Below are 27,189 nucleotides of genomic sequence, written 5' to 3'. Positions count from 1 at the left end.
AATTTTGTTGGAAAACATACATGGGAAAAAAATATTTTTGCTTACTATTGATATTTTGAATTTCGGATATTATCGAATTAACGATTTTTCAACTAAAATTCACTTACCAAACTAAAATTTGGATGATAATCAGACACTGGTCCTAAAAAATCGATTCCAGAATTCCCAAAATTTTGTTTTACAGAATTCTCAATGAGTGGTTGATGAATGCCCCTAGTGTTCGTAGATTGGATATCCAAATTGTGAACCAAATGGATGATCGGATCCGTGAAAATCAGATTAGTGATCCGCATCCAAACGGATACTCAAATAATGCGAATCAGATCAATCGATATCCGATTCGTATTCGATTTTAAATTTTCCTTTTAAAAAAATATAAATCTCAAAGATAAAGAGAATTTAACTGGTATTAGAATTTTAAAAATATCATATAAGTGACCAATTTTGACCTTATGATTATCTACCCCGGAATCTATTGTAGAAATTATTTTTAGTGAGAATATCACCTATATTAATTGAAGTACCACATGTGGAGAAAGAAACCAGCGGAAAGCAACAGATTCAAGCATTTCCCGTGATTTGCACAGGAGATTGATATGGTTTTCCAACTGAAAATCATCCAAAAGTAGAGGGGATACAAACTTGGGGGCGAGGGCTGTGGGGGAAAAAAAAAAAAATTGGGGCAGGAATCATATCATATAAAACAAATGCCCTTCCTTGCCAAGATGTCCGCATGCGTACGTGTTTGCCTCTCAGTAATTATATGTCTCAAACGTACCTGCGGGCGGCATGTAGTGTAGTCAACAGCCCCTTCAAGGTCTTTAATTTTCAGCTGTTTAACTTATCACCCAAGATCAATCTAAATCTAAGCCCTTGTTTTTTTTCACAACTAGAATGTACTTGCTTAATGGGGGAAAACAGATCAAAAGACCACACTAGCATGTGTATGCCAAGCCATTCCCACTCCGTTTCTCTCAAAAAACGCCTCCGTATATGTCACTTGGGATTCTCGATGACATGTTTTCTATGCCAACCCAATGCCACCTATAGTATTGCACCAAGTGTCCTGTTATTATTTACACTAGTATTAAACCAAACCAAGTTGAATTATTAGAAAATTAAAGTGTAAATAATAACAGGACACTTGGCGCAATACTATAGGTGGCATTGGATTGGCATAGAAAACATGTCACCGAGCATCCCAAGTGCGTATATGTTGGTGTTTTTCTTGCAGAGCTTTCCATACCAGCAACATTGACCACTTCTGACATGATCATCAATTTAGTGCATAACAAGTTAAATGTCCCAGTCAACCGCGAGTAAATTAAATTGTTGATCTACCAATAACGTTCCAGCTGCTATTATCTTTATTACAACCCGATTTCCTACATGATAAATATGCTATTATCTTTATTACTTTTGGCCTTGCCAAACATGGAGCTAATTAATATATCCGTCATTGATTTTGACGTTAAGGGTCATTCACGATTTTTGCTCTCTAGAACATGCAGTGATACGTATTCAAAGCATCTACCACAGACTGTGATGAAAATTAAGAGAAATTCTTTCATTTACTTTTAAATTGTTACTTAAAAGCCAAGGTTCTTGCACGCACAGCTGCCTCATAGACTTATAGGGCATGCGAGCAGAAAAACTGAAATGCGTGCGTGGTTCTGAGGTCGTTTACCCAACCTAATCATTTTTTTCTGAATCAGCGTTGTAACATAATCATTAATTTACAGAATATGTGCGTGCTTCTGAATTCTTCGGATTAGATTTGATTCATCAGACTCTGTTCTAATTAAATTCCTCTTGTACAACAGGGGAGTGCCGTGAATCCCAGGTAGCCCACCAACCCTTATGATGTGCTAATGTTTTTGGCACAAAAACGATCTTCTGAGCTAACATTACCAACTTGCCTTCATGCATACTATCCATTTACGTGTGACCCTCTAATTCATTTTACATACTACGTACCCCCCAAAAAAAAAAAATTTTTTTTTCCCTCTGATCATTAAAATTACTCGTTGACAGACAGGTCTTGCATTTTCTTTTGAAAGATGACATTCTGAAGTAGTGAACTACTCTGGATTAGGACACCTGGCTTGCCCAGTAGAAGTTTTAATTTGCCCGTGGATGCCTCTTTTTTCAGACAAATGTTGGAGCAGCTTTTAAAGGGTATATACGTCGTCCATATGTTTATTTGGTCAGTTTTTAGTTTGACCATCAAAAGATTTAAGCATTCCTCTTTTAGTCTTATAATTAGTACGTACAATACAATTCGGATTCTAGTCATTAATTTATACTCTTAATTACCGATCATAAATCTCACCCACCTCCTAATTCGATGGCTACACTAGACTACGTACACTCTTCTCTCCTCCTTCCTTTGTCGATGAACAGTCATTCCATCTTCCATATATATACACACATCAAGACAGTAACAAGTCCGAGTCCTGACAAACTCTTTCCTCTCTTCAAACTGGTATTTAAACCCCGGAAATCAATTGCATGTGTGTGCGTAGAGAGGAATATTGAATGGGTTTTCTCCTCATGAAACGGTCTCCTCATCCGTTGTCTTCCAATTTCACTCGGTCACGTTTGCTATCAGTGGCTTTGTTCTACTACTGCTGTCTGTTCCTGTTAATGTTTTCCAACTCAGGTGAGGCTCGGGTGAAGCTACCGAAAAATGCAACAGTAACAGCTGTTTTCGCTTTTGGAGACTCCATAGTTGATCAGGGTAACAACAACAATCTTTCCTCACTGGTAAAGTGCAACTTTCATCCTTATGGAAAGGACTTTGCTGGCGGTGTTCCAACGGGAAGGTTTAGCAATGCTAAGACACCTCCGGACATAATTGGTAAGGTTTTCAACTTGACAAGCACGGCCTCAAATATTCTGTTGAACACTTTTCTATGTTCTCCTCTCTCTCGGGGTTTTATTTCGTTTCTGGAGTTTGAGGGAGGGGCAGCGTTGGGTAAGGTGGCTGATTCAAGAAATTAAAGGCGTGGTATTCTATTCACGCTTCAACTTCGCACCCTCATTGGCTGGACAAGTAAAACCCCCCACCAACCCCCCCCCCCCCCCCTCTTTTTTTCCCGAAAACGTCGATAGTGGCTGGACGAGTAACTGCACTGCGTAGATGTACCGTCTTCATAACGATCAAAAAGGGATTAAATTTTCTTTTTTAAACAGTAGATCGGATTTTAAACCCTAATTACAGTGAAAAAAATCTAGAAAATATGTCAAAATATTCCTTTGATCTATTGAGATTGATATGTCTGCTAATTTTTTGTACAGTAATTTTAGACTCTCCTTCCTTTCTATATAATAGAATAGATTAGATTATAAAACTATATTATGTTGCGGCCAAAAAAAGAAGAGAAAGAAACTCGCCAAGGTTTTTGATGAAAGCATAGGCGTCTGACAGGCATTCGCAGACCAAAGCCCTGAACCAGAATCCACAAATTTGTTTCTATTAGCCTGGTTGGGTCGGTTTTCAACGTTCGCTTGCAGGACAGGACATCTCCGGCCCTACGCATGCTTTAGTCTCTAGTCTAGAGCTGGACTCGATCTCAAATTTCTGAACTCGAGTTCTTTTTTATTTTACCTTAGTCTAAGTCAAGCTCAATTTGAGTTTAATCGAGCTTACGAAATATAAATTAATATTTTATTTAAATTTAAATAAAGAAAATAATCAACATTTTATATTAATAAATAAAAATATTAATATTAATATGTTAATTAGTACTATATAATACTACTCGAAGTTTGTTGATCCAATGAATACATTTGTCCACCGTAGAACTTAATTCGAATTACCTATCAAGTAGATCAAATTCAACTCAACATTGGAGAGCATTGGACTTGAGTCGAGTAGTTGATCCAGCTCACGAGTCGAGCAACTCGGTTGGGTTGCACTGCTTTACATCACACTGGCAACACTACAGTCCATGTTAAATTCTTATACTATTAATTTGAATTACATCACAGGAAAGAAAGAAGGAATCAGTATAATTTCTATCATTTTATTAAGTTTCATATGATTACTTATGACTTCTGAATTGTTGTTAAAAACTTCAATTGGAGTTTGAAATTACCGTCGATGTATTTTCGACTACTCACAGTAAATTATGTCAATATATAGAAATTCCTCAGAAAACTACCAAAACATTAACATAGACCCTCTTAAGAAACCCGTAAATTCTGTATTCATTTGGAAAGAAGAAAGATGCAAGTTACATGTAGTGACTCAAGAATGAAAATTGTACAGCAGAATACTTGTTTCTTGTTTTGCTTGTTACTCACAGTTCTAATTACGCGAGGGCGCTTATATTTCCAATTCAGCTGAAGAACTAGGAGTTAAAGATATCGTGCCAGCTTATCTTGACCCGCACTTGCAACCCAATGATCTCCAAACTGGTGTAAGTTTTGCTTCAGGAGGCTCCGGATATGATCCCCAGACTCCTCAATTAGTGGTCAGTACAACTTTTGGCTTTTGTTTCTTCCCTTCTTCAAAGCATTTTATTCCATCCGTCGCATTGATATGTTCGTCGTAACCATTTTTCCTGATCAAACAGAGAGCTTTTGTGCAGCTAATCTTTTGCATTAGTTTGTCAGATTTTGAGGGGAAAACGGAAATTTTTTTTGTTTTTGGAACTGTAGTTAAAATCTCCACTCATGCTGTCATGCATACTCCGAAAAAAATGGTGACATTCTAAAGAAAAGGATGACTATTTTTGGCTTTGGACGGATGGAGTAGCAGTAATAATTCTAGTGAATCAATTTTATGAGAAGCTAAAATTGAGCATTAATGGCATTGTTATCAGTCGGTGATATCGCTACAGCAGCAATTAGAATACTTCAAGGAATACATTGGCAAGCTCAAACGTCTCGTCGGAGGAGAAAAAGCCAGCTACATTCTAGCAAACGCCATGTTCTTGATAGTAGCAGGCAGTGATGACATTGCCAACACGTACTTCACCTTTGGGGTTCGGAAAGCACAGTACGATGTTAATTCTTACGCTGATCTTATGGTATCCTCAGCTTCCAGTTTTATACAGGTGCCAAAATGCTATCTGTTTCTTTACTGCAGCTTCCAATTGTTTCGTGAGCTACTTTTGCTTATGAACTTTGATCTAAATTGTCAAGGATTTGCATAAACTTGGCGCAAGCAAAATTGCTGTTTTTAGTGTCCCACCGATAGGATGTGTGCCATCTCAGAGAACCCTAGCGGGAGGTTCTTTAAGAGTTTGTGCTCCCAGCCAAAACCAAGCAGCCCAATTGGTCAATGGGAAGCTTTCAGCTGAGATTAGTTCTCTCAGCAGAAATTATCCTCAGGGAAAGATTGTTTACATTGAAGTTTTTCAACCTCTACTTGATATCATCCAGAATCCAGGAAATTATGGTAATCAATCTTAGCTCTTTTAAGTCTTTAAGTATCACCGATCTTGGCTCCATGTAAATCATCACGAATTTTACTTAAAACTTTTGACTTTGTTACAGCAAATTCAGAATGACATTAACAAAAAATTTTTACGCTGATATCAGGTTTTGAAGTTGTGGATTATGGGTGCTGCGGTACGGGGCAAGTAGAGGTAGCGATTTTATGCAACGAATACACCAAGACGTGTGAAGATGACTCTAAGTATCTGTTTTGGGATAGTTACCATCCCACAGAGCAAGGATACAGGATGCTGGTCAAACAGATTCTCGAAAATTATCTTAATGACTTCTTCTAAATCCGTTCAAGTTCAAGATTTTTCCCTAATATCATCTGGCAACAAAATAAACATTGCTAGGCCGACTGGGGCCACAAAATCAACGTTGTGAAATTGTGTAACAGCACATGGATCTTAACTTTCTGCATTGAACATTGTATGTATATGTGAATCGAAACTATTTAATGCAATGTTTCTTCTTTTTTGGGGGCGTGCGTCCGATGGTCATTGTTTTCGCTCTTCTTACCCGATTTGATTGCATAATTTTGAGATGTGGACATATAGAATTAGTACGATTCTCAACTATTTGGTCCAGGGCCAACCTGCTATCAGTTTCTTTCCTACCAGCTGTCATATAACTCATTCTTCTACCATTTTTTTTTCGGCTTTCCACTCTGGTTTTAATGACGAGGAACAGGTGATGCTTATTAATAATTGATTGTTCAGAATCGCCCCCACCTCGCGGGACTGTAAATTCAGGCCAATCCGGAGTCAGGTTTCTTATACAATCATGCCATTTTGAGTTTTTACTGCCAGATTGTTTTATGTGCACCTTTAGCAACAAATGTGTATGTGAGTATAGCGAGACTGGGGATTCCAGGAACTCCATATTGTGGAGACCTAATAATGATTCGGATGCACCCTTTCACTCTGCCTTTCATTTCGGGTTGGTCCCCAGCAGATCCAATATGTCATTCGGGCAGAGCTCTGGCAGCCGGGAAAAAGAAAAAAAGAAGACTCATGCATATCTACATTTTTGGAAATGCAGCTTGTCAGTGCTGGCAACTGCCTTGATTCCTGACTAATTGTACAGCAGTAAGATATCGAAGTATCATGAGCTTGTTATTGATGCTGTAGTTTTCTATTGATTCAAGGATTTCAACTGGACGCATGCACATGACATGATTGGAATTACTAGAACTTAGACTGTAATGGTTTGGCCAACATGCATTCTGATATTGGAACCATGCCCTAATAAATGACCCCTAACATGCAATTTCATCTATCCAACCGCCAACTGCACACTACGTGCTGTGGCATTTTGACTAGATGTGACAAGATATAACGGGGGACTTAATGTTCAGTGCCTCAGACTCAAAAGTCTGAGTTGAGCATCATTGACAACAATGCAATTCCTATCTTTGATGAAAATTCTCTCTTTTTTGATGCTGTCAAGTTCGAGTCTTGGTTCTCTTTCACGCAGTGCCCCAGCAACTAGAAGGCTGCCATATAACAGTTCAATTCCAGCTGTCATTTTTTTTGGAGATTCAATAGTTGATACAGGTAACAATAACAATCTTGTAACGATCGCTAAGGCCAATTATCCGCCTTATGGACAGGACTTCATGGGAGGAAGGCCCACGGGAAGATTTTCTAACGGAAAAGTCCCCTCTGACTTGATTGGTACTGCATCAGATCCCTCTCTCGGTGTCTAGTGCTAGTACCGGGGGTACTATCTATTCTTTTTTTAGCTGCACCGTGTCAACTGTTTGATTTGGAGTTATCTTTCTTTCAGCTGAAGAATTGGGAATTAAAGAAGCTTTGCCAGCTTACCTTGACCCAAATTTGCAAACTGAAGATCTCATAACAGGAGTGAACTTTGCTTCAGGAGGAGCTGGGTATGATCCTCTAACATCTGAGCTGGCGGTAAGATTTATCGTCCTAATTCAGAATCTCGGATATTCTTCATTTTAGTGGTCTTTTTATCAACAAAATTAGATTCTGACTAGTGTTTTCATCAGTCTGTGTTATCACTAACAGATCAGTTAGAATTGTTCAGAGAGTACTTAACCAAGCTTCATGAGATTTTTGGAGAGGATAACAAGAACAAGATCTTAAGCAACGGTCTCTTTGCTGTGGTCATTGGCAGCAACGATATTACCAATACTTATTTTGGCCTTGGCGGCCAAAAATCACATTATGATGTTCCTTCCTACACTGATCTCATGCTCAACTCCGCTTCCTCTTTCATTCAGGTAAGGTTTGGATTTAGGCCAGAGGTATCCATTCAAAAGTTTAGCAATGTGTCAAAAAGCTCCCCGTGGATCACAATTACACAGGAAGCACCATCCCAAGTATTAAATTTTAGGTGCCATATCATCATAAATTACATGTAATTTATGCTTTTTTTCCCCAGAGTAATACCTGAATATATAGAACATTCAGGGAAGAATCAGAAATTTCTGCAAACTTGTGGCAATAACATGCTTTCCTCTTGTATTTAATTCTGAAGGAGTTGTACAAAGTCGGGGCTCTTAAAATTGCTGTCTTTGGTCTGCCACCAATTGGATGTATGCCATCACAAAGAACTCTGAGGGGAGGAGTATTAAGACAGTGTGCAGATGATTACAATCAAATGGCACAGTTGTTCAACTCAAAGCTGATAGCAGAAATAAACTCTCTCAATAGCAGGTACCCCAAGGCGAGGATGGTTTACGTTGACATCTACAATCGTCCCCTCGATCTCATCAACAACCCTCAAAAATATGGTATGCTTCTCCCCTCTCTTTCAACTTGTATAAAAATGAGCGAAGCCGAAGAATGTACTGATAGTAGTAGCGTACTATTACGTGACACATGACAGGGTTCACCATTTCACTTAAGGGCTGTTGTGGCACAGGACTGGTAGAAGTTGCATTTCTGTGCCAGTACACATGCTCGAACGTTTTGGATTACGTTTTCTGGGACAGTTTTCATCTTACAGAAAGGGCATACAGAGTCGTAGTCCAGCAATTTCTGAAGCAAAATCTCATCAGCTTTCTCTGAGCTAGCAGATTCATCATTCTGATTTTGCCATGTCCTAGCTAGCACCACCGGAGTTATACGTCCACGTACTTTTTTGAGATTCATCTACTTCAAATGACTGAAATATACCACTATATAGTAGGAGTAATTGTTTACTTGTTGAATCTTCTATACATTTGCCGAAGCATTACTACAATACATTCAAAACACTTTGTAAAACGCGAGACATGACGCGTCTGGATGGCTTCCTTCTTTATATATATATATGCAAGTCATTCTCGAAAACTCCAGGCGTCTGGATGTTTTGCCTGTTATAAGTAGTAGTATTATTCTTGCCGTTGTAAAATAAGTAAATGACCACCCAGGGGACGGGGAAGGGGAAGGGATCAAATTTACGCCAACGGGAGTAAAATACTACGGAACGAACAAATTGTATTGACCGTCTACTCGTACTTCAAAGGATCAGGTTGAGATTTTGTAATCATACGAGTTCATGCAAAACTCATACCTGACGTGAGGACTAAGGAGCTCAAAATGGGTATCAACGGGCCATTTTTTTTCTTTTATGATATTCAAATATCCATTAAAAGCAGGCCATTCGTAGATTTCAGACCAATTCGAGTGATTAGGTCTTCACGTATTATCAAAAAAAATAAAAAAAAAGAAGGTCTTGAGATTAAAAGCGGGCCATTTTAGGAAGACGACCCAACAGACAACCCAAGGCCCAAAGTTCTTAGCTCAACTGATTCCAAGGCCCATATTTGTACTCTCCCCACCAAAGCCCGTTATTATGTCCCAGTTCCCCATGCCAGCCTCCGACGAAGTAGCGTTGAAGTAGCGTCGCGGCTCTCCAGTGGTTTGCTTTCTGCTTCTGTAGGAGGAGCAGTAATTGGTTTCTGCTAAGAAGATAGAATTTAAATAAAATTTCTCTTACGGCGACGAATTTGGGTGAAAGTGGAATGGAGCCAGTGGCTTCGGTGGTGGATAAATTGAAAGATTTTGCTAAATCCTCTCAGGACCTGTTGGCTCGTGGCATCCTTCACTGGCCACAAAATTTCAACCGCCGAAATCCGGTACTTGTCCATTTCTTATTTTTTATTACTATAAATTTTTCCCCTTTATTCAGATTGTTTATGTTAAGAAATTACCGTCTTTGTTGGTTCAAAGGTTTTTGTATCTGAATTGTACTGGCTAGGTTGGCAATTGATTGATTTAATGAGCTGTGATCTATGTGGGTTTTTTTTTTTTTTTTTTTTGGGATTCATCCATGCATTGTGAAATAGTACATGGTTCAATGCTTAAATCCCTTGTTGGTTGTTGTTTAAGCTTGTGTTTTTATGTCAGAGCCAACTATAGAATGCGTTCAAGTACATAGTTTCCTGATAGTTTCTGCCATGTACGAGTTGATAGTCTTCCGTGGATAGTCATGTAGAAGAATACTGAAGAATGAAACAGAAATGTGTCATGCCATACTCTGAGAGATTATTATTTGTGGCTGCCACATATATCTCTATTTATTGCAGAAGTTCTCTAGTTTTTTATTTTGGGAGTATGTGAAGCAACATTCTTGTGGGCATCAGCCTTGACGAAACTTTATATGTTGACCTGCTTGAGCTTGACGTGCTTTTTGCGTGCATAGGTAGCTACAGGCTGTTTGATGGGGCTTTACAACTCTTGCAATGATGTGATTTTCAGATTAAAATTTTGAAGCGGTTGCAACGAGAAGCCTTTTCTGATATTATGAAACTAAGAGATAGGCAAGACAAGGTGGAACGAATGCTGACGTTTTATAAAACTTCAAAAGCAACTCCATTCCAAGAGGCTAGTACCCGTGTAAGGGGAGATATAGATGTGGTTGGTGCAATGTTTATGGTGGACAATTTTGATGATCAGCAACATCAAACAGTCCAAAATGCAGGTATTCGGACTGGCGTGGATCTAAGACTTGTATTTGAAACAGTCATTAGGGAGAAAGATATGCTTGTCGCAGAGTTTGTGGCTGTTAGAAAAGACCAAGGCAACACTTTGGAAAGGCCACTGTCTTTGGGAAAGCTTCTCTATTCAGCAAATGTCAGTGATTGGTTTTCTGCGGTTGCTATCCCTATGGGTGCTACATGCAGTGATGTGGCAGTTGATATGAGCTCTTTTCATAAGGTAAAACTTCATCTGCAACTATTAATGCTTCTTTTTCATATGGAATTCTCTTTTTCTGTTGTGTTTGTCTGCTTGCATTTGTAAGTTTTTTTTACCGCAACAATATTAAACGTTAATTATAATGTGGTCACTCAGGTGCATGTGGACATAAATGATCAAACAGCCTCATGTATTTTCAAACTTCCCATTCTCTCTGTATGGCACATACTGATTGCTCTTCTTGATTTGTAGGACAAGGGCTTCTCCGAGTATTCAGCGTATGGACCACCCTTCCTGAATCAGAAGAATGGAAGTGCTCTTGGCATAATGGTCAAGAAGTCAAATGTTGTTGCCTCATTGGCTCAGTTTGTTTCTGGACTAGGATTGCCAACCAACTGTAGTGAAATCACGAATTGCTTTGGCACTTTTGGGCAAGTTGTCTATCAACTATCTCAAAGTACAAAACTCTCACTTTTGGGTGTCCATAAAGTGCCAAAATTGTCAAATCAAAGACTGCGTCTTGGAGCTATGACAACCCCTTTCAGCATTTTTAGGCAACGTAAACTTTCTGAAACATCTATTGAGGAAAATGGTTTGCAGATTGACACATATGGGGAAGGGGAACGGTTGGATGGATCTGTTGCGCTGATGCTTGAATCAGAGCTTGATGAGAGCACACGAATAGGTGGTTGGATTGAAATGAAACAATCAAACACTAGACATCTACAGTGGGCTGTTAGCATGTCTGACACGCCTGAAGATGATCTTGGCTGGGGCTTAAGCATGGGTGGTCTGGTCCAAGGTTCAAGAAGTTGGGACCATTTTCAGGTAGAAGCCTTCCTAAATTTTAGTTTTGGTAAACGATTTAGATTTCAGCCAGCTGTTGTATACTTGGCTGATAGAACTTCTCACTTTCCTGCTTTCTTGTTACGGTCAAGTTGGTCCCTCTAACTAATCGTTCTGACTTTTCCGTTAACTCTTTGTTGGAAATATGATTCATACAACTGCAGGCAAGTAACCTGTGGAATTTTTGGGTAAATTATGTTATAATCCACTGGTGGATAGTATTTTCAATTTTGGGTGAGAAACCTATATGATATCAAGTTCATGAATCAATTAGTGAGGTATATTCAAATGGTTGAGCATTACAAATGTCAACTCCCATGGATTTGATTTCTCAAGCTATCATTACAGGCTCACTTGACATAGACTGCAAGTATCCTGTATCTAGAAAAAGGAATTAGTTATTGCTCCTGATGCCTGTATGGTTCTTTCATTACATTTGAATGTACTCCGTGCTTTCTAAATTTTGAATCTCCTTTTGTTTATCTTGCTGGCAAGAAGCGGGCTCTCTTGAAGAACCTCACGAGAACAATAATTATTCTATTTATGGTACATCTTGATTGTATCCATTCTTTTTCATGCTTTTCCTTTGAAAAGCACATACGCATCATGGTGGGCTGGCGAAGAACCTAGCTTCTTTTACACGTCCCTGTTGAAGACATATTTGATTGGTGTCGAGGGTATGGCTTCTGTGGGCAATAATTCACAGTTGCCAGGGTTCCCAGGAATTTTTGCAAGGGTTGTGACTTGTGAATTCTGCAGACAGTGATGCCCATTAAGGAATTGTGTAGGCAATGGCAAAAATTGAAGTTGTGGTTCAATAAGGTAAGTAGTTGATTGAACTATTCTGAAATACTGATACAACTAAATTAGAGGAATATCAATTTGTGCTTCTTTCGAAGTTGATGAACGATACCTTGTCCCCTAATTCTGTATATTACCCAAATAACTGGTTTGAATGGATATTATCAGGTAATTGAATTGCATAGTAAGAAGGAAATGAATATTTGTCAATTTAAATTCTTTGTTGGGGGATGGGTCGGCGGTCCAGAAGGAAGAATTGTAAGGCTTTGCTTGATAATTCATTAATTCAATTTTGTACTTAAACTTAATAAATTAAAATTTTAATGTGTTTAGACACGTTTAATAATAGAAAATAACATATTTAAAGTAATTAAGTGGCATTGAATTTATTAGGCAAAATTTGTTTCAAAAAATAAGTAATAAACTATTCACTTATCATTCAATTTGATGGATAGTCAATGTATTAGATTTAGTAGTTCACTTGACTTAATGAATTTAGAATTCGAATTTTAGTTTTATTAAATGTCACTTAGAACCTATGTTTTCAAATTCGGATCGGCCATTGGACCAACCGGTTGAACCGGCTACTAGACAGGCATTCAGTTCAAGTTAACTCGTAAAACCATTAAACAAGAACTCAGTTAAACTCGATAAAAAAATAGGATTCAACTAAAAACTGGCTAAATCGGTAAAAACCCAAATTTTCTTTCCTTCTACTTTTTTTTTTAATCCTCCTCCTCCTCCTTCTTGAGCCCGCTTTTGCCTTTGCCAATACATAGTTTTCCACCCATATGCAAAATCATGCATCCTTTCATCAACCAATCTTCAACCCATAAAAAAACCATCTTTAAGCATATTTTTCAAACAAGATCTAATTATAGATCTCAAAAATGATAAAAAGACAAAAAGATGGGGAGATAGAGAATAGAGATGTGTGAAAAAAAATTAAGGATTAAAGTTTAAGATTTGTGACTTTGAGAAGAAAAAACAACAAAGACAAAACTGAAAAAGGAAAAAATGAAAAAGAAAAAGGAAAAGAAGAAAAACTCATGCTACTGTAGAGAAGTTGGAATAGGAAGAAGAAAATTGGGAAATGAGAGAGGCGGCACCAGTAGGAGAGAAAAATGAGGGAGAAAAAGTAGGTTCAGAGTTAAAAGTTGTGTCAATTTTACGGTTTGACCTCTAGAGTACTAGAAAACTATTATTACACCTAGAAACATTTTAGAACTTATAGCTACAGAACTAAATTCTTGTATTACTTTTCAAATAAGCCCTCCAATTAGAATCTAAACTTGTTGAATATGCTATAAATTGTAAATGGCATAAATTGCTATTTAATTATACTACCTTATTTGTATTTTCTTGTAAAGTATTTTCGAAACATCAAACATATATTGAACCTACTTTTCTTAGCATTAATATGTTTATAGAAATTTAACGTAATATATTAATTTTTAAAATTAAATATATTTATGACATCATCCTATTCTTTAGATGGGTTCGGCTGACCCTGACCCCTGACTTCGATCGAGTCGATGGCCGGTCTCAGTTTCAAAACATTGTTTAGAATCTTTTTAAATTTTAATTTTATCAAACGTCATTTTGAAGATTTTGGGTACGAAACTTCCCATTTGCACAAAAAAAAAATTTATTCACTTTCATAGTCTATAAATCTTTTCAATAACTGAATAATGAGAGAGTTTCATGTCTTGCTTATCAGTGTCAGCGACAATGACATTCGTAGGAGTGGAAATCTACAGTGTGGAAACAAAGTCATGGTGGAAGGAAGTCGTTGCCACCTTATTTTGACTTCTGAGGTTTGGTTCATCAGAGATATCAAGTTTTGTCACATGGAGGCATTAATTTGGTGTGGCAAGGCGCTGTAGCTAAAGGAAGACCACGTAATTCTTATTGAGATTTGATTTGGCCGAATTGAGTCCTGTCTAGTTGAGATCCTTTTACGGCATTTACACTATGGCTTGGCTTACAGAAGTGATTTGGCGGTCAGTTCTTTTGCTACAATTTTGGTGGTAAGGGATGACGTTTAATACTGGACCGAAGAAGCAATTCATGCGGTTGCCTGTGAAATTTTGATGTTCAAAAGCCCCTCTTTTCTCCACTTGTAATTTGCCTATCATCGTTTGCGGTGAATTTTGCAGAAGTTGATTGTGCAAAGTGATTATAGAGAAAAATAAAAAATAGTTGAAGTTAATCTTGGGTAAATTTAAAACATTAGCATTTTTTTTAGCATTAAAAAATCTGAAATTTAATGGCTAAAACAAACGATAACATAAAACAAAAAACAAAAAAAAAAAATTTCCCTGCCTGAAACGTCGTCATTGAAGTGATAATTTCTGTCCGTTCTTTTTTATTTCTTTTCCTTTTTTGGTCCCTTTCTTGTAGAAAGTAGACAAGTTTTTTTTTTTTTTTTAACGAAAGGAATTCAGTGAATCATTCTGGAAATGTTCATTATGATTTCTCTTTGGCAACTAAGTATACAATACTAGAAAGAGAATTCAGAAAATGCAACGTGATATTGGAGTTCGTTTGTGTTACTTCAGCTTGCTTCAGTCCTGGTCATCTGTTAAGTTATGATTGCGATTTAGGTTTGTTATTAGTGTTACATGGCGTACATTTATCCAAAGCTACACATTCCTGTTTGTCACTGACTTACAACGAAAGGACTGCGAACTCTATATTTTCCGTTGGTCCATGAGATTGAGCCGAAAAAATCTCCATTCACAGCTCCTGAAGGTTTGAAAGCCACTTCGTAACTTAGCTTCTTGTTGTTTTTGGTGAATTGCAACTTATTTGGAGTCACTTGGACTTCCAACCCTGTAGGTGTGTCAACCGTTGCTGTATAGACTGATTCATCTTCACCAACACTCGTTGCAGTCCTCAGTACTTTCTTCCATTCATTCACTTTCAAGCCAGATACTGCTATTGAAGGGTAGTTCATGTTGGAGATTAAATCTCCACTCGAGTTGCTTGGGCAAGAAAATGTCTTAGGAAGGTCTGGTGAAATGAGTTTTATCTTGGAAATGTCGTAGCCATTGTTGCAGAGGAACTGCAAATACTCAGTTATTTCAGTCTCATAAACTAGCCCTGGTTGGAATGGACCTGTCGTGCTTACTTCCCCAGCGCCCGAGTCATATGGAGTTGCTGGCTCCCCAGAATTTGTTGTTATTGGGGCCTTCAAATTATTTGTTTGAATCGCTGTAGATGAACATAGAATTTGATCAGGTCATATGATGTTTCAACGATTATGGGAGGGGGTCCTAGGGAATTGATTCAGTATTAACCTGTGGTCATGATGGCTGATCTGATAGCAGAAGCACTCCATGAGGGATACTGGGATTTAACTGTTGCTGCAATTCCAGAAGCGTGGGGGCAAGCCATCGACGTGCCTGAGAGTATGTTGAAAGGAGGTGATGTTTCTGCATCTTCAGTTGCATCTTCTGTGACATTTGAAGGCCATGCTGCAAGGATGTCAACTCCTGGTGCTGCAATATCAGGCTGCAAGAGAATTGGGATCAAAGACATCAATTCCATTGCTGACATTTGATCTCCACTAATTCTTTGAGATACTAAACAAAGGGGCAAAGTTTTACCTTGAGAAGGTTTCTTGTGTTAAATGCAGGGCCTCTTGCCGAGAAATAGGCTATGGATGGTGCTGGCGTGTACTTTGTTACAGTTACGGTTGGTAAAATAGTTGCAGTAGGATTCCTGCAGAGTTCCCAGGTGGACTTAGAAATGTCATGCGTTTGTATAAAACGGAACATCATGAAGCAATTCTTTCACCTTCTTTCCAGATTGGTGATTACCTTGTTGAGTTGACGTAAGAGATAATCTCGGAGCCATCCTTTTTGGTGACTGTTGCTAATGGAGAAGAGCCATAGATGGACGCCACCGTCGTTGCATCATCATCTATCAATACTACTCCAATTCCACCCTGGCTTATTACCGTCTGAAGCTTCTCTTTTGGCGAATATTCACCATCAGAGTTTTCACACACAATAATTTTCCCCTTGACCTTGTCTTTATCTAATGCACCTGGGATACAAGTTCTAAAACAACTCCTTGTCAATGATGTCTGATGATTATGCATCTGAGTGGCTAAAACCGAAGGATTATGTGTTAGTTATATCTACCTTCCTGAATCATCTGAAGCTGCAGAATCCTTGGCGGAAGGACCATAGATCAAGGGGTATATGGGAGATTTCTGGATATTAGCAAAATTAATTCCTCCACCCTGAGATTGAGACAAGGATATTCAAGTTGGGAATAAGGAATGTAACCTGTTTCTCATAATTAGTTCAAATGTTACACCATAGGACCTGCACTCATTTTCTTCTAAAATTTTTGAAGAATGAGTAAAGTTCATTAATTACCTTGATGACTTTATTTCCGCCTAAAACCACATCTGACTCAAATTGTCGGTCAATGGTGGTGGCAGCAACAGTGAGAATCCAAGGAGCGACATTTACAACTGTCTTGCGGGCAGGACCATCATTCCCTGCCGAGCATACAACAAGAATGCCTTTTTCAACTGCATGAAATGCTCCAATCGCAATGGGATCTACTGAGAATTCCAGCTCTGAGCCTGCTGATGCACCAAGTGATAGTGATAGGATATCAACCCCATCGGCAATTGCATCATCAAACGCTTTTAGAATAGCTGAACCTCTGCATCCGTTAAGAGTACAAACACGGTACATTGCAATCCTAGACCCCGGGGAGCCACCCTTGGCGATGCCTTCAGCTAGGCCACGATAGGATGCTCCCTCAACGGGGCTTCCTGCTGCAGTGGCTGCAACATGAGTACCATGGCCATTTTGGTCCCTCGGGGACCCAGATGAAGTTGAAGATTCGGAATCATCATAATACCTTGCTCCAATCAATTTCCTGATGCCAATGACACATTAAATAATCAACATTGTGAGCTTTTGCGACCATAGTTTTCTACCCTTTGTGATTCTAGTACTCAAGGATACATACTTTTTTTTTTTTTTAACACTATAGGTTTACAACATAACAATTGAGGAAAGAAATGGAATTTTCAAGAAGGCAAAGGAGGTCAAAGATAACAAGAAGAAAAGGAAATAAGCACATGCATTCTTTATTTTGTTTCCAATTCTCTGCAACAATTTTAATATAAATTACCTGTTACAGTTGGAAGAAGTAAAGCCAGAGCCTTGCATGCATGATCCCTTCCATTTTGGTGGGATTGGACCGATATCTTTATCATTGAAACTTTTTGATTCCGGCCAAATTCCTGCAATGACAGTTTGAAATCAGAAGTGCTGGCAAGATGCACAATGCTTTTTCTTGGGTACTAAATGTCTCCGGGTAACTTTACCTGTATCCATGATGCCGATTATGGTGTCTTCTCCATTTGAGGAGGAATTCGAACCTGAAGTTGGCCTCAAATTGATTTCTACATCAGTTTGATACTTCAAGAAGTCCCAGGAACGTGTTGTGTGGAGCTGTAGGAGTGGATCAGGGAAAACTGATACTACTCCGGGCCTTTGAGCAATTGATCGGGCCTCTTCCTCAGATAAACGAGCTGCAAACCCCGAAAACCCATTGTTGTAGCTGTATACTACATCTTTTTTCCTGGCACAGTTGCAAAAGATTCAACAACATGAACTCTGTGGGATTAAAAAGACCATGGACATAAAAAGAAATGTGGAATAAATAATGCCAACGTTGGAATGAAAGGTTCGTCCTGCAATTTCCGTTGTGCTCTTTGATTGTTTTTTAACTTGCGCACAAGCATGTTCTGATTACCAATGTCTTGGAGAATTCAATTCTGTCATTACGGAAATGTTCTTATTCCTGGTTTTGTAATCTACTTCTACCTTTTTAGCATGGAGTTCAAAAGCTGATCATGGTCATTTCTTCGGGCACGAGTTGATGAGGGCGCAGCTCCCATATAAACAATATAAACACCATCTTGTTTTGCTCGTACTGCCTCAGTAGTTGTCTGAGATGAGACAAGGAAGAGGGAAAAGCAGAGCAGAATAGAAAAACAGTTCATACTTGTATCTGTTAGTATCACAGTTATTCATATTGGAGCAGCAAGCACAACGGCTACTTATAGAGCTCCAAAGAAGGAGAACTAGGCCCGAAGGTAGGATAATTAGAACTGCTGCGAAGGTCAAGTTGGTGCATTCATGCGTGTGCGCACTGCACAAATCCTCATTAATCAGCTGCTACTGTAATAATTCCCACTAAAAGTGCGCCATTAGTCATCTAACTGCACTCCATATTGGACCAAGCAAAGGAGTGATGACTGGCAGCGTCCGCTAAAGAGTTTTATTTGGTGCATTTTCTAAGTCGGGGCAGTTTCATACGACTTTTAGAAATCTATATCCACAAATCTCAGTAACAGATTAACAGAAGTATGCTTGCCTGTTGGGAAGGTTTTGCTAATTATGAGTAGTGCTCGAGTTGAGCTCTTCATTGCAAAATCACAAAGCTTAACATAAATTTCACGTAAAAAGATTGCGGCCTTATATTCAGGGTAGCGACATCAAGTAGCTCAGCGAGCACGCTTTTCCGTCTGTAACATTATCATTGTTCTCCATGTGATGCACTTGAGATGGAATGGAAGGGGAAGGGACCCCTACCCCTTGCTTGAAAAGAGGTACCAGAGACTTGGATTTTCAAATTCACCATAGTGAAAGCTGCCAGTATCTGATTTTTTATTTTTTTTTGGTAAGAAAAAGTTGAGTTGGATTCGATTCCAATCACCGCCACAAGTCAGGCATGTCCTCCGAATTATAGATCACTCACAGGGTTCTTATAAATAGCTCACCAATATAGCTTTCACATTAACAGTTGGATTCGAACGTATGATCTTTTGTACGGAAGTGATCCGTTATTATCAATTGAGCTAACTTATGTTGGCAAAGCTGCGACATCTGATCGTTCTATGAAATGGGCTCCCTGTGCAGAAGTTTCTCAAGTCCACTGCTTGTATCAACCTATGTGCATCTTACAGAGAGAGAGAGACAGAATTTGGTGGTAGTTGCGCCAATAAGTCGAAGGGATTAGAAGAATCACTTTCAAAAGGTTTGCACGTCAATCAATAATTGATTTCCTAATCTAAGCATAAATGTTAAAATGGGGCAACTTCCGCCCCACGTTCATCCATTAGCTAGAGTGACCCGTCGTTCCATCATCGTACTAGTGCGCCACTGCACCTCTTATCCCAGTCTGAAGATAATGGATTATTTAAGCAACCAAGAATCTACTACCGTTTTTCCACCATTAGCTCTATATCAAAATGAATTCTTAAGATTCTAGAATATCCCCATTTTGCCAGACACAAGATTTACTGATGCTAAAGTTTGCCATGAGGTCAATGTCAAAACCCTTCTCCCCACCCCACCTCAAAACTCTCGTCCATAGATCACTTCTCACAAAGGCGCCACCTATCCCCTTTTCCCGATCAGTACCTTGTTCTTACCAATAATTCTCGAGTTTGTAATTTCCGTGCTCCTAACCTTTCGAAAGGATTGATGGTTACAAAGATTTCCAACTATGAGTCTGTGCAATTGGTGTAAGAGAGCATAGCTTCAGCAAAACCACGAAAGTTGCCCAAACAGACGTAAAGCATAAGGAAATAGTTACGGGGTAAGGTGATCTAATGCAAATAGATGCATCCACTATAACTCTCTCACACTAATCATGCACAACATCCGTTCCTCAAAGACATTCAGCGTTCCGAGGCCACTATAGCAACAGCTACTTACTACTTCCAAGTTCACTTGGTCAAGGCAATAGAGGACAACAAGACACGAGAGAAAAAATTGGCAGTTTGAAAAACTACGACGATGTTAGAAAGTGAAATTGCAGCTCACACCCTTTATAACTTAGAAGCAAAACAGCTGGGAAACTGGACATGCAGGAATAAGGCATTAGCACAACGCAAGGTGAGTGAGAAGACAAGATTCCTATTTTTGGGCATCAATTCTATCATTTCTATGTACCCGTCTACAGTTGAGATTATGAACCTGAACAATCAATGACAAAATCTAAAACTCGGGAAATTCACCATCAATGTCACTTTCAATTAACAAGTCCTGCTCTCAAGAAGATTCTACCCTGAGATAGGAAGAAAACTGCATACGCTGGTCAAAAACATAGTAGCTACATTCTCAGGAAGTGACAATGGATCCATCGACCTAGCTAGTAATATTAGCTCATCAGATTGCAAATCCACCGCTTCACCCTACATAATTTAGAAACCAAAAAAAAAAAAAAAAGAATTGCAAACCAGTCTTTGTCAAATGCATCATAGTGTTATCAGAATCTCTTAGATGTTGGCTTCATAGAGCTGTTTGTTGTCAAATGTCATCATCGATATGTAACAGAGAGAAAGGGAAACCTCAGGATTCAAGAGAAGTCTTCAAAGTCATGCATCATTAAGGCCAAAGACATTGGACATAAAACATAACGATGGTCAAAGCTCTGATGACAGAAATGCTACAGCTAGCAAAACCTATTCTTGCACAGCTCTCCTAGCAGCATCATCTTCCTCTTTCATCTTCCTCTCCCACCTTCTCTTCCTATAATCAGCTAACATGGCAGGCATCTTCTGCATCAATGCAGCAGTATTCTCCCGCTTTTCAGCAGCAATTCTGTCACACTTATGCCCTTTACGCTTGTTTCTCATTTCCTTCCTTTGGGGATCATAATTCCAATCTTCCCCAGCAAGAAGAACCTCTTTGCGAAGGCGGGCCCGACGACGGGCACTGATGCCCAGAGGCTTCCAAGCCCCAAGCTCCCAATAACCCCAAACTCCTTTAGATAGCTCGTCCTTGTATTTCACCAGCTTATCTCGCCATGGATACTGGTATTCGCCAACTGACTTCACCACAGATTTCACTGCAGCTTTTCCTGCCATGGAAGTAAACCCTGACATAGAACAATTATCAAACACTTGCTAGGCAGATGTGAAACAGTGATCAGAGACAATAAAGATTTTATAGCTAAAAAAGATCCTAGAAGAGCATGAAGAAATACAAGCAATAAAATAATCCGCAGTCACCAATATATCCAGTTATGAATTGATATTGCAGAGTGGAACAAGTAAGATTCTCTCTCTCTCTCTCTCTCTTTTATTTGCGATGACAGGAAGGAAGATACCTGGGAACAAAGCGTATCGTTTGCACTTTCGGATGGGGAAAATCTGCTCCTGCTATGGGTTGCCTGAATAGGGTAACAAGGAGAGGAAGGCGTGGTTATGGCTATTAACCGGCAAACCGCTGAGGAGCGGAAATGATGACAAGGGGACGAATCAGAAACGACAGAATAGTCAAAGGACGAGAGAGAAGGGATCCCCAATCACATCGAAGTTCGAACCCTTTGCTCCGCGTCCACTTTAACCCTTCCCAGAAAAAAATACGTAAAAAAACAAAAACAAAAAATCCAAAGGTGTATTTCTTTGTTTTAGATAGTCCTTTCCCACTAGTTATGTTACAATATCAAACTACGGAGTGACAAATATTAATTACTAGGAGATTATTTGAAATAATTACTGTAGCATTTTTTGTGATGTGATGTATGTGAGATAAAAAGATAATTAAAAAAATAAAAATGTGTGTTGAAAATTGTATTTGTGATGTAAGTAAATAATTTTTAGCCATTATTTGGCTATCCAAACGCGTGGCTGGATATGTGATTATTTGAAAAAGCGAGTTAATTTTGTTATGATTTTTTTTTTCAGAATTAACAACTTGAATCATATGTAGCCCTGTAAAATGATACATTTGTTTATATATATATATATAGACGCAATGTCACATTAACCTAACAATCTAAAATAACATAAACAGTTAAATGTCCATTACAACATGTGTTTTTGTAACAATATACTATGGATTACTGTCAGGCAAAACTATTATGGTTTAATTACCGATTCATACCTAGTTGCACAACTAAGATATAGAGGGAAGTCAAGTTATTAGCAGGGCACTAATTAAGTAAGTTGTAAATTCCAAACCTTAATAAGGGTTATAGTGTTGATAGGAAGTATTTAAGGTGTGCAAGTTTGGAAACAAATAATGGGCATTTTAAATTTCAATAACGTTATTCTTGTTCGATAAAAATAGTGCCATATCATTATTCTATAAGAATTAGAAAAGGAAACTAATTGCGATTTTATCATTCCATATAGGAAGTGATATTAAAAGCAGTGATGCATATCATCACTCGAAGTTAAAAGTGGAGCGCAAACATATTTTTTCAAAATTTCATAGTATTAGGCATAATATTATAAAAAATTTATTTTGTATATATTGACAATTTGTATACTAGCAAATATGAATGCAAGCCACCTAATTTCAAATTGAATTTGAACTTCATTTTTTGCTTATGTGTGATACATTTATAGTATTAGTGTGTACAAAATCCTACATTAATAATGGACAAAAGGAAAAAAAGAATCTGTGAGGAACATATGGAGTACTCTGAAATGGTAATTAAGACTGCACAATTGACGGATTCCAGTTTGGAAGAGAAAAATTGGTAGAGGACACAAAATCTTCCGTTGCCGGGAATCGAACCCGGGTCTCCTGGGTGAAAGCCAGATATCCTAACCGCTGGACGACAACGGAGGTTGTGTTGCAGGTACGTGAGAAAGGATATGTCTAAATATCTCGTTCTTACCAACAACATGATCTAGTTAAGCACAATTGACCGAGACTACTTTTAATCGTATCTAAATTTGAATTCAGGACTCCAGATTGGTTACCAAAATTCGTTGAGTTGATACTTTACGAGAGAAGCACGCTATGTAAGTACCCATTAATTTACGCATACAAAAACTGAGTAACATAAACAAATCATCAGAGTTATGATTTGATTCGATAATTTAATTTAGGACCTTTTGGTGATGTACACCAAGGAAAATCCTAAAGCCGTTTTTATTATTTGTGAAAAAGGAGAGAAACCAATAAGAAATGAATCAGCATGGTATGATGGCTGAAATCATTGTTTTTTTTTTTTTTTTTTGTTATCCAAGCAAGGCTCTGAATCATACGAGGAGAAAGGCAGCACTCTAAACTATATAAGGGAAAAAGAGAAAAGAGAGGGATAGAAAGTGAACCGGTGACATAAAAATTGATTATTGTTCCTGTAGGAGAAGGATAGAAAGTGATTCAGTGATATAAAATTTGATTAATGGTCCTACAAGTTAAGTTAAATTTTAGAAGGAAATGATTGTCTTGGTCGTTTCGAGGGCAAATGATTTCACAATTTCAATTGCATTACAGATAGGAGTGCAGATGAGGTTTGAGTTAAACATTTAGCAGGCGGGATACTTTGCTGCGGACAGAGTATAATAATTTGACAGTGTATTAAAAATTCTATGCAAACTTCTCATTGTGCTTGTACCATGTTGATTATAGTGGCAGGCACGGTGGATAAAATTTCCCCTTCTCTTGCCTAGTTCTTGTCTTGTAAAAAGCCTAAAATGTATCCCCTTTTAAGATACTTAAGGTGCCATTTGAATTGCTTTTTTTTTTTTGGAGTTTTATTATATATATATATATTGTAATTATTTAATATATGAGAGATACAAAGGTGATTAAAAAACGTATTTATACGAAAAATAATAATTTTTTGATACAAAACTGTAAACCAAACACCACCTTTTATTTCGATAACATATATTTTTATTAAATGCATTCTCATGTTACTTTTCAAAAACTTTACCGGTATGTTAACAAAATTAGCATAATAGTTATATACTAACATTGTATATATTATTATCGTTAGATGCTTAATAATCAATTTGAATTTAAATTTGAAACAAAATTGAATTCAAATTTAAATTTGAATATATACGTCATATATTCAATTATAATAGTGTATACATTATTATTATTGATGTACATAAGATGAAGGAGTTAATAACACTTTGCCCCTCGAACCAAGGGAGTAGTCACACTTTATCGCCTTCAACCTTAAATATGTATGTATATATATATATATATATATATTTTACACCCATGAAGACTAGTGAAAGTTAGAAATATATATATATATAAAAGTGAATGCAATGATATTATTACCTTTTTATTCATGAGCTTATCTATAACTTAACATCATTTCCACTCATTGCTAAAAGATTTACATCTTCTCTATCATATCTACTAAAAAAAATATCAAACTAAAAAAAGTTAAAGTCAGTTAATATTTAGTTTGTATCCTTGAAAATTTTTTATTGGATTATTTTTCACTTTTATATATGTTTTATTCAATCTATTAGATTTTAAGTCAAACAAAATTGATAAATAACACAATACTAAAAATAAATACAATTGCTAAAATTGAAAAAAAGGGCAATACTAAACTCATTTTTAAGAAGTATTTTTATTATTTTAATTTATTTAAACTTTTAGACTAATATCATGGTCATTTTTATTTATCAAATTAGTCCAAGATTAAATTCACAATCAAATTTGATAAAAATGTCTCATATGCCTTATTTTAAAACTTAGAGAAGGAAAATGGAGATTAAACCAAATCTCATGTTTTTAAATAGAAAAGGCAACAATAGTAAACTATAATATATCGATAAAAAATAAAAATAGTATTAGCCTAAAAGTTCACATAAACTAAAATAATAAAAATATATATATTTTTTTTTAAAAAAATCAAGTTTAGTATTGCCTCGTTCTCAAAAACAAATTTGGTAATTATGTTTATTTTAGTATTATGTTATTTATCCTTTTTGTTTGATTTAAAGTATAATAAGTTTAGCAAAACATATACAAAAGTAAATATTAATCCAATAGAAAAAATCTTAAGGATATAAACTAAATATAATATTTTTCTTAGCTTTTTCTTGATATTGTTGTATAGTTGACCTGATAGAGAAGATATATATGTTTTTAACAATGAAAGGAAATAATATTAATTTATAGATAATTTGATGAATAAAAGGACAATAATGTCATCACACTCACTTTTTTTTTTTTTTTTTTGCTAATTCTAACTTTGACTAATCTTTATAGGGGGGTAAATGTATATATGTAAGGTTGAAGAAGGTAAAGTGTTACTACCTATTAAGTTCAAGGGGCAAAGTGTCATTAACCCTAAGATTAGTTCTAACAAATATATATGTATTTCGTCTACCAAATATGTATTAGGTGCTTGGTTCTACTTCTAGTCTTCTACTACCGTCTAAAAGAATCAGAACAGTCAAGACTTGGACATTTCCTCATAAGGATGTGATGTGAGCACGAGTGAGTCGGATCATAAACTGCCACTCGGCCACTAACTTCCCATTTGGATAGTTATTTTTTTTGGAGTTTTTGTTAAAAAAAATTATACTAAAATAATTTAATATATGTGAGATAAAAATATAATTAAAAATATATATTCAAGAAAAACATAAAATTATTTTGTAGAAAATTTTCTTTCCAAGTTCCAATCTTCATCGTGGTCGTGGGTGGATTCTTTAATCAACAACACTAATACGCTCTGTTGTCAATAGTTATTAGTACAAGTGTAATTTTCCTAAGTACAAGTGTGTTTCTCTTCTTTGTCGGCGTCTTGCCAGGTAAGGACGACTGCAGGTGGCAACCACTTGAGATCCTCGGTGACATGTTTTCTATGCCAATTCAATGCCACATATAGTATTGCGCCAAGTGTCATGTTATTATTTACACTTGTGTTAAACCAAACCAAGTTGAATTATTAGAAAATTAAACAGTAAATAATAACATGACACTTGGCGCAATATTATAGATGGCATTGAATTGGCATAGAAAACATGTCACCGAAAATCTCAAGTGAGTGAGTTGCATCTTGTGTGTAACGGCCTGCGCCCAATAGACTAGTCTAATAACCTTTTCAGTTGAAACTACGTGTTCAAAATGGTTAACGCAAAGTTATTAATAAGACGATGAACCAAGCATTATAAACCATTGCTTTTGCTTTTTCCTGATCGATGTGGAACATTTTACTACCTACACCTTTAGAACTTTTGCGTTCTCGTAAATCCCATTGCAATCCAATTATGTCTCGTAAATTTTAGAAGTGACCCCTATCAAATATGTCATTTAGTTTTTTTGTACTTTCTTGCATAGTGGAAATCATAATAATATTTAGCCCCAAACTCATCTCATGCAGATACCACGTGAGATTTGTTATGATACCACTTGTAATGTCTCGTGCCTAATGCACTAGCCTAATAACCTTTTGAAATGAAACCATCGATTGGAAATGGTTAATCCAAAATTATTAGTAACTCGATGGACTGGATGTTACAAACCATTGCTTTTTTTTATTTTTTTATGATCATTGTGGGATATTTAGCTCTTCCTACTTTTAGAACTTTGCGTCTCAAGACGTGACACTTAATTTTGTAGGTTCTAGAAATCGAGATGCCCCCTATCTTCTCACTTTTAGAACTTTGCATCCTAAAAAGTACTATTTAATTCCTTAAGTTTTAGAGATGAAGATGGCCTCATCAAATGTAACGCAGTCGAAACCATGATATCACTTGACCCGAGACTTACCCCATGCAGAGATCACTCGAGATTTACTTTGATACCATTTAAAATATACCCAATGGACTGATTCAATAACATTTTGAGTTAAAATTACGAGTTCAAAATAACTAATCAAATTTATTAATAATTCGATGGGTTGAGCACTATAAACAATTGATTTTTCTCTGTCTTTCCTGTCGATGTGAGACATTTCACTGTGGAAACGAAACAAAATTGGCCCAAACGGTTTTTTCAACAACCATTTGGCCCTAGTCCCTTGCCGTGACACCCGATATGGCAAGACACCCAATGAGATTGGTACAAGTATCTTTGTTTCTCGTCTTTGTGGGTGACTTCCCAGGACGCAGTTGTTAAGGTTCGATTACGACTTAACGGGGTCGAACTACTTTTTCACTGTTGGCACTCGACATTTA

General features: G+C 37.2%; 3 protein-coding genes, 1 non-coding gene and 1 pseudogene across 6 annotated transcripts; 2 read left to right on the top strand and 3 right to left on the bottom strand.

Annotated features, from left to right (window-relative positions):
- The first annotated feature begins 2,419 nt into the window (after nt 1-2,419).
- LOC140004581 (uncharacterized) lies at nt 2,420-8,703 on the top strand (annotated as a pseudogene).
- A 547-nt stretch (nt 8,704-9,250) lies between these two features.
- On the top strand, nt 9,251-11,756 carry LOC113711690 (uncharacterized). 3 transcript variants are annotated; one of them, XM_027234858.2, is made up of 3 exons: nt 9,251-9,538; nt 10,161-10,619; nt 10,851-11,756. In XM_027234858.2, the coding sequence occupies exons 1-3, from the start codon at nt 9,425-9,427 to the stop codon at nt 11,547-11,549; spliced, it is 1,272 nt and encodes a 423-aa protein (XP_027090659.2). In that variant the 5' UTR covers nt 9,251-9,424; the 3' UTR covers nt 11,550-11,756. The 3 variants fall into 3 exon arrangements, with proteins under 3 accessions (XP_027090659.2, XP_027090661.2, XP_027090660.2); XM_027234860.2 differs by having other exon boundaries at nt 9,252-9,538; nt 10,109-10,619; XM_027234859.2 differs by having other exon boundaries at nt 9,252-9,538; nt 10,105-10,619.
- A 3,004-nt stretch (nt 11,757-14,760) lies between these two features.
- On the bottom strand, nt 14,761-18,329 carry LOC113711824 (CO(2)-response secreted protease). Its single transcript, XM_027235042.2, has 9 exons — nt 18,107-18,329; nt 17,605-17,861; nt 17,409-17,520; nt 16,637-17,150; nt 16,397-16,497; nt 16,070-16,312; nt 15,857-15,971; nt 15,548-15,761; nt 14,761-15,461 (listed from the first exon to the last, which is right to left on the bottom strand). Exons 1-9 carry the CDS (start codon nt 18,283-18,285, stop codon nt 14,908-14,910), a joined length of 2,289 nt encoding a protein of 762 aa, XP_027090843.2. The 5' UTR covers nt 18,286-18,329; the 3' UTR covers nt 14,761-14,907.
- A 1,973-nt stretch (nt 18,330-20,302) lies between these two features.
- Nucleotides 20,303-21,632, bottom strand: LOC140016234 (uncharacterized). The gene is made up of 2 exons (XM_072069711.1): nt 21,402-21,632; nt 20,303-21,170 (listed from the first exon to the last, which is right to left on the bottom strand). The coding sequence occupies exon 2, from the start codon at nt 21,157-21,159 to the stop codon at nt 20,755-20,757; it is 405 nt and encodes a 134-aa protein (XP_071925812.1). The 5' UTR covers nt 21,160-21,170; nt 21,402-21,632; the 3' UTR covers nt 20,303-20,754.
- Nucleotides 21,633-22,798: 1,166 nt separating this feature from the next.
- Nucleotides 22,799-22,870, bottom strand: TRNAE-UUC (transfer RNA glutamic acid (anticodon UUC)). Its single transcript has one exon. It is a non-coding gene; the product is annotated as a tRNA-Glu (tRNA).
- Between the last annotated feature and the right edge of the window lie 4,319 nt (nt 22,871-27,189).

Source organism: Coffea arabica, chromosome 10c (assembly GCF_036785885.1).
Source record: "Coffea arabica cultivar ET-39 chromosome 10c, Coffea Arabica ET-39 HiFi, whole genome shotgun sequence".
Taxonomy (NCBI): domain Eukaryota; kingdom Viridiplantae; phylum Streptophyta; class Magnoliopsida; order Gentianales; family Rubiaceae; genus Coffea; species Coffea arabica.
This window is presented reverse-complemented; position numbering and strand designations above follow the sequence as displayed.

Excerpts from the sequence above, each read along its gene's own strand:
- LOC140016234 (XM_072069711.1), bottom strand. The coding sequence starts at position 21,159 with ATGGCAGGAAAAGCTGCAGTGAAATCTGTGGTGAAGTCAGTTGGCGAA.
- LOC113711824 (XM_027235042.2), bottom strand. The coding sequence starts at position 18,285 with ATGAACTGTTTTTCTATTCTGCTCTGCTTTTCCCTCTTCCTTGTCTCA. Across the intron at positions 16,313-16,396 it reads GCTTCAGATGATTCAGGAAG|AACTTGTATCCCAGGTGCAT; the intron begins GTAGATATAACT and ends GAGTTGTTTTAG. Across the intron at positions 15,972-16,069 it reads TCTTACGTCAACTCAACAAG|GAATCCTACTGCAACTATTT; the intron begins GTAATCACCAAT and ends GGAACTCTGCAG.
- LOC113711690 (XM_027234858.2), top strand. The coding sequence starts at position 9,425 with ATGGAGCCAGTGGCTTCGGTGGTGGATAAATTGAAAGATTTTGCTAAA. Across the intron at positions 9,539-10,160 it reads ATTTCAACCGCCGAAATCCG|ATTAAAATTTTGAAGCGGTT; the intron begins GTACTTGTCCAT and ends TGTGATTTTCAG. Across the intron at positions 10,620-10,850 it reads ATATGAGCTCTTTTCATAAG|GACAAGGGCTTCTCCGAGTA; the intron begins GTAAAACTTCAT and ends CTTGATTTGTAG.